At 30.8% G+C, this 11,979-nt stretch overlaps 1 protein-coding gene across 1 annotated transcript in view; it reads right to left on the bottom strand.

The window, feature by feature from the left end:
• Positions 1-11,979, bottom strand: part of Smp_163360 (Dystrophin, putative) — a gene marked incomplete at both ends in the record, with an annotated part of 117,723 nt that overhangs the window by 32,758 nt on the left and 72,986 nt on the right. The window contains 7 exons of the mRNA XM_018799076.1: positions 1,105-1,398; positions 2,595-2,894; positions 4,424-4,597; positions 6,211-6,504; positions 8,122-8,274; positions 9,985-10,091; positions 11,709-11,907. Coding sequence (XP_018646639.1) covers positions 1,105-1,398; positions 2,595-2,894; positions 4,424-4,597; positions 6,211-6,504; positions 8,122-8,274; positions 9,985-10,091; positions 11,709-11,907 — 1,521 coding nt within the window. The remainder of the gene's footprint in view (positions 1-1,104; positions 1,399-2,594; positions 2,895-4,423; positions 4,598-6,210; positions 6,505-8,121; positions 8,275-9,984; positions 10,092-11,708; positions 11,908-11,979) is intronic.

The following is an 11,979-nucleotide window of genomic DNA, read 5'->3' as shown; positions in this document are numbered from 1 at the left end:
AATTTATTCAAAATGATCAAATCAAAACTTGGTAATGATACCTACTGTTTATGTATGGTTTATTTTGGGGATTGCAATGCAATAATTGTGGTTTAAATACTGTATGACCCTAAATTTAAATCACGCCGAGTAATTGTTCGTTCAAGTATTCCTTATTTGATTATCCTGTGAGCATTTTTTAAATTATTCAAAGTAATCAAACATTGACTGAAGAATTGTAAAGTGATTGTTTTATTTATATCTCATCGAACTAACAGGTTCCTGCCATTTACATTTAATGTAAACTGAAATCAGGAACAATATAGAAAAGACACTAAATTGAACATCTGGCCCATCGTAAATTTCAGAAAGATAACAGGGTTATATGCAACTAAAACATATTGGTAGTTAAGTACTTACAAAGTCAATCTAAAGGTTTCGTTTGAAATCATTCTTCTACTTATATTTTGATCCAATCAGGATTTGGGTAGTGGTATGAAAATCACAGCTAAACTTTTATTAAAGAGTTTGTTTAGATAACAACAATGCAGTGTTCTATTGTTTGGTAATAAAAATGAATAAAACCATTAAACCTTATCAGGATTTTTTTCCCAAATCTTTATTCCATTTGTTTACAGTTCATCCTTATAAACTGATTAGCGTCTAGCCGAAACCCGTAAATTTATGCTTCATACAATGTTCCTTGTACTTATAACAACTTATGATTAGGGGCAGTGAGATAGCAAAAATATTTAACCATCTGTCGCAAATGATATAATGGTGAAAAACAAATATTCAATTTTAAGTCGTTCCTTTGTGGCTGTAGCCAAGGTTTATTTGTATGGACAGTCAGAAGTTTATTGTTACATGCATTATGATCTATATTATCTGACCTCTGTAGTTAACCGTGAATAATATAGTGATTATAATCAACGAAATAATCACTAATGAATTGCTTTGTCAGATTTTTTAAACTGATAGTGTGTGTTTCTGCTAAAACAATCAATTTTGTAATGTATCATCTATTCAAAAGGATAAATCCACTTTTCATATAGAATCAACAATCATAGACATGTAATTATCTTAAAGAATAATTAACCTCTAACTATAACAATAATTTCTTACCGTGAGTCTATCAATAAATTCAGGTGTATGAATATTGCGTAATTTCAGTTGGTTCATAGGATTTTCTAATAATTCATTACATTTTGTATCTTTTTCCACCTCATCCATTTGTGTTTGAAATATTTCTTTAGCCATGACAACTCTATGTAAATGGTCTTCAATTTCATTAAATAATTCAGCAGTTAACTCTGGTTTGTCTGCTGGGGTCAATAATTTCAGTTTATTAGCTACTTGTCTAATCTGGTCAACTGTACCATTCTCTTGACATAAATGTGTTAGCTGTAGATAAATTTTCTAAATAGTGGAGTGAAAAAAGTGAATGACGAGTTTGAATATTCAATTATTGATTAATAAATTACAGATTATTTTAATGAAATAATGTTTATAGTGTATTTCTTCTGTCTCAGGTGAATTCAGGGTTAAATTAAAAACGTAAAACTTCCCTGAAGTATACCAGGTTTCCATTACTGATCCTAATTTATACTGTTTATTGTTAGTCAGTTGCCCGGATATTTAATATTACGGAACGAATATATTACTGTAGAGTTAAAACCAATATTCTGATGTCCTAAAGTTTGAATATATCCCATAGCATAGAATTGTTTGGAAAGAAAACACACGTTTTCACTCAGATGATAAAATCATGGAGATTTATTGATATGTAAATTACACTGGCATTTCTCCGTGTTTAAAACGCGCTGATGGTAACAGTACTATGGACGATATGCTTAGAAGACACCAAAATTTGTCTATAGATGAAGTACATCCCTGATGTCATCAAACTGTTTATCGTTAATCATACACATGACTGAGACCAAACAAATACGATCTACTACTTAGTAATTAGGTATTACTGATTCACTTTAAGTAGTATACTATCCATAAGATATATTTTACAACTACTCAGATAAATCCCTTAAAAAGTAAAAATTAACTATTCAATACTGAAATCAATTGCTCCATAACTAAGAACAATCCCACTGTGATAATTCTAGCTGAATTAAATTAAGACCACTTTCGAAGATTGAATCGTTTTGCTTCCTTGGTGACATAAAGTGTAATTGACATCTAGAGATATACATCTTTATTGTATTTTTTCATTAAATTAATAGTATAGTAATTTTTAACTATTCGAATCGGCAAACAGTCAATTACGAAAACCTAGCTCTCAACAGTCCACCATTTTAATATTCTAAGAACAAGTTATTTTCTAACATTTATTAAGAATTCAGTGTGTTCCAGTCCACTAATTAAAAATTCACGAACTGATTACCATCTTTTGAGGTATTGAAATTGAATCGACACCAAAGATAAAATTGTGAACATTGCTGACTAATTTCTGACTAGAATGAATTACAAATCCCCATCGTTCTACTGATCTTCACTGATTCTAATATTTACTTGAAGTTGTGAATTTAAGTTTATTTCTGTAAAACAATTTATGGAGTTCATGTATACAAACATAAAATACATAACTAAAAAGAACTTACTTGAATCAAATCTTTTCTTGATACAGGACAATCAGCTGTCTCTAAATAATCAGTTACCTCTTCAACACTTAACAAATTTTCATTAATTTGTGACATAAGCTGTTCCAATTCTTCAATTAATGGTAAAGCTTTATCTAAACGTTCTAATCCAGATAAAATTTGCAAAACTAATTGATTATGTTTTTCAGATAACATGCTTAAACATTCATTGTTTAATTTTTCATTAGTATATATTGATTCATCACTATCCATAATATTTAACAAATCCGTTTTTAATTCATTCAATGTTGCAAGCATCGTCTGTAAGTTATAAAGTGGAAACAAATCAGAAATACATATCGTGTTTATGATCACAAAATGTAAATGAACGCTGAATACAGTTTATGTAAATTGTAAGTCATTAGGATTTTTTTATAAAACATGCAAACGAAATCCGATTAAAAAATGACTGATGTTACTGTAGCACACCAAGTAAAATATTTTACAGAGAATGTCTTTTGCTTGCATAAGTTATACAAAACACTGAGTACAGAACCATGTACTAGACTGTGGGCTGCACCATATATTCAAGAATTAATGGTAAAACTACGCTTCACGAAATAAAGTAAATGCAGCAAGACTCGAATCCGAGACCTCGTTTTTCGACATCTTGTAGTATCAGTTTATATGTTAAGCCCATATACTTTATTCTAGCTTTTGGTCAAGCTAATTCACCTATACATTATGCGTCATATTTTGATCTTGTTAATTATTCGTTTATTAACCTTGACTATATTTTTATATGAGCGTATATGTGAACCCCTCGTATCCTATTCATCATATGTCTGTCATTCATTTTTATCTGACTATAAATGTTGAGTAATGCTTGCCCATAGCGAGTTGGCTTCCCCGCCAATCTCCAATACGCATTATTTTCGCTTCGCTCTCGAGTTGGCTTCCCAGCCATCTCCAATACGCATCGTTTTCGCTTCGCTCGCTTACACTTGCTTATGTGCCCACAGCTTTCTGGTCTGCATCATTCATCAATAAAAATGTAGTTGCCGCTTCCTTTTGCCTTCTGATTTTATACACCGTTAAGATCGGTATTATAATGGTTATCAGGGTGAACGATTAATGAAGCACGGCACTACAATCTTAAGCAGTGAGGCACCACCACATAACAAGTAAAGTAAGAGAAAGTCACAAGATGATCAGAGTAAAGTATACTGCTTACGTATAAATAGGTAGTTGTGTACTTGTATGGCTAGGAAAGTAAGAGTATTGAGCTGATCCCCCAATTAGCTTCATTCAATACGATTGATTAGATGTTGTACCATTCAGTAATTGATAGACTTTACAGGTCATGATTTCTGATTATAATTTCGGAAAATATATATCAAAGCTAATTGACGGTGAACATACTATCAATATTAAACGAAGTGATTTAAGGGAGAATTGCAGATAGTTTGAAAGTAGTTCCCATGAAGTAGGTGTTTGCGTATGCGTACTTACTTACTTACGCCTGTTTTCCCTTGTGGAGGAGCATTGGCCGCTCACCAGCACTGTCCATCCAACCCTGTCCTGGGCTGTGTTTACGTACTGATGAGGAATTTAAGACTAACAAAATAGCTGCTCATTAGTCAGTAAATTTTAGTTGTTTCTCACCTGAAGTCAGTTTGAGATAAAAATCATTTTCAAAAAGTATTGCGAATTATCTGTGGAACCAATTTGCTAAGTATTATTCATTATTTAAATAAGCTTTGTTACATTCACATAAAGGTATATAAGGATCCACATTATCAATTTTAATGTATTAACCTCAATCAAATTAAATAAAGTAATAAACTTACTCGTCCACTACTGACTGCTGCTTTAATATCTTCTGGATCTACAGATATAACTTCTAGCCTACAAAGTTTGTTTTCAATTTGTTTTAATTCCATATTTAATTTGTTTAACTTTGACTGATGAACTGAAGGATTGGATAATTGAGGTAAGATCTTACTCAATGGTTCAACACGTTCCTAAATTCGTATCATATCCACCATTATTTTTCAGTATGTGAAATAGTATTTATTTACAACAACAAATAAAAAGATATTGGTTAGTGGATATGAGTAAAGTATATAAACATTTAATAATAAACAGTAAATTAATTTCGAACATAGACAACATCAGATCATATACGAATATAGTCCGATAGCAAATTCATCATAAACTTTCAGTGGTTGGAAATCGAATTGATCTTTCAGGCAAGAAAACTATATTCACATTTATTATTACGAAGGTGAAAGAGTGGATCGTAATGATTTGTATCATAAATGAAATCATAAAAAATATAAATAATCAAATCAGTAATTAACTGTTGAATATAATGAAAGTTAAGTTTTTAACTGATGATCTTAGATGCATTCCAATTTACTAATCATGGGTTTACATGAATAAACTTACTATAATTCCTTAATTCATCTTTCTATATGTAATCATAAGTAGTGAATATCTATCTAACTATAGTTAACAGCCATAGAAACAGATATTTTACTGAAATATGAAATATTTCAACAGATAAAGGTTTTCCGGTTTTCAAGATTTTAAAAAACTAGTTTTGTAAAAGTTTATTAGTTAAATAGTTAGTGCTGAACGAGCTACCTTATTTGTTATTATTTACCCTAAATGTAAATGTCGGGAGTATTTCTCATATTAATAACACTATAATATATTCCAATATAACTCATAATTTAGTATTTCAGTGTGAACTTACATGGTAAAATACAACTCTCACCGTTCACATTCAATCTTAAGAATAGCTGATAATGCATGTAGATAAATTTGCAATCACTTCCTCTGTATTAGTCTAGTGCCTACATGCATTACGTTTAAAGTATAATTGTACGAAATTGTTCATGCTGACTTTAAATTTTTAGCCTAATAATAATTGGATTATTTTGTGATAAATTAGTTTACTGCTGAGATAAAGAGGAAGACATTTAGCTCAGATGTATGATAATGTTGGAGTTTGATTGTAATTATCAATGTAAACAGCTAGCCTACATCAAGCTATATGATTACTAGCAATCCATATTGTAGTGTGTGCTACTGATATCGACAGATATAACTAGTATGTACCACTGATCGTAAGTGGAATGCCTGGCGGCAGAAGGTTGAGAAAATCGGAGAGAAGAAAACAAGAACACAGAGCGATTGGTATGGGAACGGAGGAACAGCAAAGTCTGAGACAATTGATATTTTTCAAATGAGGTATTACTGTATGGTTCTCAGATTTTACCGAGATATCCTGTAATTTTGTATTAAAATACATTTGGTTGTTCTCCCTGGTGTTCTCATTCACTACAATATAAACAAGATCATTTCCTGAAGAAATCTATACTCAATTTGACTTTAAAATTTAATGCTTTACAAAAAGCATTGTCAACTGAGTAGGTGTGACTAAGGCGACTTTATTTATAACTGATTTGTGCAATATCAACTTATAACTGTTTCATAAAGCAAGAAAAAACCACATAAATTCATCTCAGTGAGATTAGTCTCAACAAATTCATTTTCATGATTAGATCTCTGGTAATATTTTTATATTGTAAAACCGTTATATCAAATAGGATAATAATTTGATTTTTACCTGTAGTTGAGCTTTATAACTTTCCAGTCGATTGGTCAAACAATCAGTACATGGTCGTAAGGATTTATATTCAATCATTTCATCTAGATCTTTAATTAAATTATTTGCATCTCTTATACGCGTTTGCAATTTATCTGTTAATTCACTGATGTCACCGATAGATTGTGTATTGAAAAAGTAGTTATCCAAATCATCTTCAATGTTCAATAAACTAGTTTCAATTTCTACAACACGTTCATCTACTGAACGCAATTGGTCAAGTAAACTTTGCAGATAAGCTGTTGTAGAATCAATCTAATGATTAGAAAAAAGCTTTTAATACTAAAAAAAACTTTCAATGACAGATCAATAAATTCACTGTAGAAAACCATCCAAATTACTTCTAGCCATTCAGTGACTTCGGAGAATTTCATTAATTTAATTGAGTGTCTGAAATATTAACCCATTTGTTGCATCTTTCCTATGAAATTTTAAATTTTCAAGGTCAATATTACCTTTAACTACCTATAAGCAGATCGATCTTCAGAGTAAAGTTTCTTACTTAGTTTCCTCCTCTTAGTTTCATTTAGAGTTCAGCTGTAAAATATTGAAGGGATCTAGGAATTACCCAGAAAGTTAACGTAACAGGCAATTACTGTATCTGACTAAATAATAAAAATAGTATATATTTGGTATTGATTACTTTCTTATGAATTGATCGATCGCTCTGACGTCAATAGAACGCAATTTTCATAATTGGCTGGTATCTAGTTGAAAATCTTAAGAGACAAAACCATACACTGTCAATTTTTGTGTGGTCACTAATGTTAAATTTCATATTTAGAATCAGATCGGCTTTGAGTGATCTTTATTTTTTCATGATTTATACATGGATAAACAGTAATAAAAAAACTTAATTAGCCACAAGTTGACTTGCTAACTAATTATAATCTATACCTCAGCGGAAACAGATCTCATAGTAATCAAGCACATACATTCCATTCTACTTTCAATTGTCAGTATAGGGTTGTGGAGATTGTTAAATTTCATTTAAATCATGAAAAGAACAATGTTAGACTACCATTAAAAACCTGAGAGCACTGAACGGCCGTTTCATTTTATCGTAGGACTCCTCGACAGTGCCTGTTTACGACTTCACGTGCAGGAATCGAACTCAAGCCCCTCAGTCTAGTGGGTCAACGCTTAACCTATAGACCACTGAACCGGCATCCGACGATGTTAATGTCTGACGTCAATCAATCCATGATATTGCGTGACCATCTGCCATTGTCTTCGGTGGATAACTACCTTGCACACACTTTTCGATAACTTGAAAACAATGTTCCAAATTAGTGTGAGTCAATTAAAGCATTAAGAAAACTTCTAACGAAATGTTGAAGCCAAACCACTTACATTTTTTACTTATTTGAACCCATAAAGCAACTAAGTGATTATTACATTTAGCATTTTCATAGGACTATCCACAACTTCAAGGTCAATCCTCGTCAAATAAGTACCCATATGATTTGTATAGCTGAAGTATGTATGATCTTAGCTATTTTGGTAAATGATGCTTATAATATAATCTTTTAAATAAATGACTCATACAGTTTCGACAAAAAAACACGTCACCGTCGACGTGTCCAACTAAACAATGTAACATTTTTCCACAGCTATTTACTTTTATAGAAAACAAGTCAATGAGAAAGAACAACGATGGTCATAGTGAATATCTCTTAATTTTGAGCTCCAGTGATATTTTTGATGATGGTATTTCCTGGATTTATATTATGCTTAAAAACAAATATTTCAATACCTCAAAAAATCTACCATTATCATCAACACCATCATATACAACGTAACAACAAGAAATATACTTAGAAAAAACATCCTAAACAACGTACAAATAATTTCTTTAAGAAGTACACTTACTTCAACTTTAACTAAGGTTAGTTCTGTTTTATATACTTCAAGTTCTTTCATTATTGCACTACCCATAACGCATGATTCATGTAATGCATTAGCTAATTTATTTAGGCGTTCTTCATCGTCAATTGTATGTTCTCTTGATAATCTATCAAGGGACTAGAATGAGAATAAAATAAGAAACTATCGTCCCATTGGAGTATATATATATATCAGTATGGGGATTTGTGGAGATTGTAGTATTTTCACGGTTGAACTCACGAGTCGATCTAAGTTGCACAATCATTGAAAATCCAGAAGCACTGAATGTCTGTTTCGTCCCACATGGGACTCAACAGTGCTCATTCACGATTCCGCGTGGGGGACTCAAATTTAGGACCTTCGGTTTCGCGCGCGAACACTTAACTTCTAGACCACTGAGCCGGAATTCGACTGTGTTAATGTCTAACTTCAATCGATCAATGATCCTTCGCAAACCTTCATCCATTGTCTGAGGTGGAAAACCTTTTTACAGCCGAAACGGGTTGGACTCCACTGGTCAAAGCTCCTCACTAGAAATTTAGGAAATCTATCTTTAAGCTAGTCACTAGTGAGCATATGATTATTATCAGCATGAGGATTTGTAGAGATCGATTTAAGTTAGACATTAACCTCGCTTATAACAAAACGTAATATCGAGACACTCTGGTTGGGATACCCATATGTCAGTAGTAACCGATAAATAATTAAGCATTTCAAACCTTTAAATATATTTTCACACCCACTGTATTAACTAGTGAATATCTGGATCCAGTATTCAGAGCGTTATTGGCACTAAGATCCGGGTACATTGAGCTAGAGAGCTCCAAATGGAACTGAATGAGCATCCATAATTCCACTGCTAGCCGATGTTCAACGTTGCATATCATTTACTTAGTTTATTTTTATTATCGTTGATATTATTTCCACATCATTGTTTTTGTTCATTTCCCCTAGTTTTATTTGTTTAAGTTCTGAAAACTTTAATCAACATACATTTATACTAGATTTTATGTTCGTTTTTTTAACTAATCTGGTAATCTTACTCTTTTAAGTGCAGATTATCATCGTAGAGTTGGACAATCATATATAAAATTTTGTTCCTACAATTCCTCATTTGACTCTAGATGTTAAAGCTTATCTACCAATAGGATTTTCAAGATAAACTGTAAAACAAAACAGTGATTTCATTAGTCGGGTAACAGTCTTTTTGTAATTGACGATATTCAATAATTACTTCAACTCATTAACATAACCAAACTTTTTAATTATGCTAAGAGTTAAAATTGTTGTACGATGATAAATCACTCAGTAACAAAAACCATGATATATTCAGCAGCATTTTATCCTATGGTACATTGACTGAAAATAAGAGTGTTTACATCGATGAACAACAAGTTTGTTCATTTAAATCGAAGCATATACAGTTATTTTGTGACTAAAAAAGTCTCACAATCAACAATAATCAGGATAATTCATAAAATGGTTAGTATTTAAACAGTCGATCACATTTCACAAGTTTTTGGTTTATTTTTCTTACTGTTTAGTATGCTATTTGGAGAATTTGTTAAATTATTCAGCTTTCAACTAGAAAGACACAGGTTTGAACGCCATACCGCTTACTTTAGTTCGAGCATCTTAACAGTATTACGACTCATCTTAATTAAGTGTAGCTCTAAACTTTATAAACGAGAGTTTGCACTACCAGTGAGTTATGCTAAATTACATTGTCGAAAATATCCAAAAATCATATTCTGATATCTAGTTTCTTAAATTACATTTTGTTATCTCTAATTGCTTTAGAATAATTATGAATTTAGAAAGAAATAAGAAAAAATAGTTTAAACTTACTTCTAAATCATCTGTGATTTCACTAATTTCTGAATAATTACTATTTTTAACACGTTCATTATTTGTTTTAACAGTTTCAAACCATCGTTTTTCACTATTCAATACAGCTATTTTCAAAAGATATTAATAGACAATAAGTCATTATTATAGTAATGGTAAAATTAATAACAAAGATATAATTAAAAAAGAGATTTCATAAGCTTATTACCATTTAATAAATCTATTGTAGATTTTACTGAAAGTTCATCTGAAATTACTTTTCATTCTAACATATACATTAGATGATACATGAAGTTATTCAATGTTTTAAAAAGTTGATTGAAAGCTATTGTGTGTATAATACTATTCTTTAAATGGTTACTTGTAATTAATGTGATTGAATCTATCGATGAAATGATGATAACGAGTGTATTGCATTCAACAATATAAATTGAACATAGACCTAACTCCTTTTCAAAACACTTATTATTAATCATAACCTTTAGAATATCAGAATTAGATAGTTCATAGTGATTTTGATACTGAACTAAATCATTTTCCGTAAATATTTCAGCTGTAATACTTCCAACAACAATGTATTGCTACGCAAATTAAAACTTCTTTTGAAGCATACACACATGACAGATTACTCAAAATTAGAAATAGTAATAACTATAAGTCTTTTAATTCTAAAACTACATTCTTAAGCTTTTGTGTATTTTTCTACAAATATTGATATTCCGAGAGACAATACTGGCTAGATTGATTTTCTTCCGTTTATCACATTAGAACTCATCTGTTTATTTTTCCAGTAAGAATATTCGCTTCATAGAGATCTGTCTGAAAATCTCATTTGGTTACTTTCAGGAATAATCAAAAATATAACTCGATAATTTAGTTATATTTTCATGTATCTAAATTTGATGATTGATTGATTAAGTGTAAACTATAGATGTAATATTGTAATTTTGATATAGTTTTTGAATCATTGATGGGAATCAATGGTTGATGCATAAACAAATCCTCATGCATATTCTTGCATTCTTTTTTACATCAATCCATATCAATCCTTGTAACATTATAACAAATAATATGTAACACTTTTCCCATAATTATAGCAAATAGTCATATTGGCAACGGTATCAGTGTTTTGCTTAAACCCAACAGTTGAACTTTATAAGCGATATATTGATTGTCTAAAGAATATTGATGGAAAGCACTGTTCGATATAAGTTTTGTGTATCTAATGATATTCATTTAGCAGCATATATTAGCTACTAATTCTTCGTAAAAGAAATCAAACGTTTTTGAACGTTGTATTCCTGAATAACCCGTTGTATACTGGTAGATCTTTGAACAATCTGTTTTTACATTGTGATTGAATTTTGTTAACTAGAAGTATTTACATGATTGTTAACAGTGTCACACAATTCACGATCAAACATGATACATAGTAATGCTGAATAGATAAGTAGGTGTACTTGGAAAAGTATGTTATGAGATTCAATTAGTATTAATATCTTGACAGTATAACAATATCTAATCTCTAATGATTACTTGTTTTACAAAAGGAACATTCAGTTTATTCTCGTCGGACAAAATAACAAAAGGTGTAACAAATCACTAACTTAGTGATTCGCGAACCCAGATGAAGAAAAATAAACAAGAGAGCATTTATATCAGCGGACACAAAATGTGTTTTAAGAAGAATTAAAACAATCAATTCTTATCAATAATAAACTTACTTTTGAAATCATCTACATGATAAATTGCCGCCATTAAACGTTCTCGTTCTGCAGCAACGGCTGATTCTAAATCCGCAAAATGAGCTTTTGTTAACAAGGCTTCAGTGTCCAAAATAGGTTGACCTGTTTTACTGACAGCGTTACAAGTATCGATTGCAGCTAAAATTGGTCGATTCTCAATGATTTTATCACTAATCACCTAGAAAAAAACAGGCGAAATAGTGAAAAATTATTTTTTATTAAACGAATGTACTGTTGAAATAAGCTAAAT

The sequence above is a fragment of the Schistosoma mansoni genome, assembly GCF_000237925.1.
Source record: "Schistosoma mansoni, WGS project CABG00000000 data, supercontig 0149, strain Puerto Rico, whole genome shotgun sequence".
In the NCBI taxonomy this organism is placed as follows: Eukaryota; Metazoa; Platyhelminthes; class Trematoda; order Strigeidida; family Schistosomatidae; genus Schistosoma; species Schistosoma mansoni.
The sequence above is the reverse complement of the archived record's forward strand: the minus strand, read 5'-3'. Positions and strand labels throughout refer to the sequence as shown.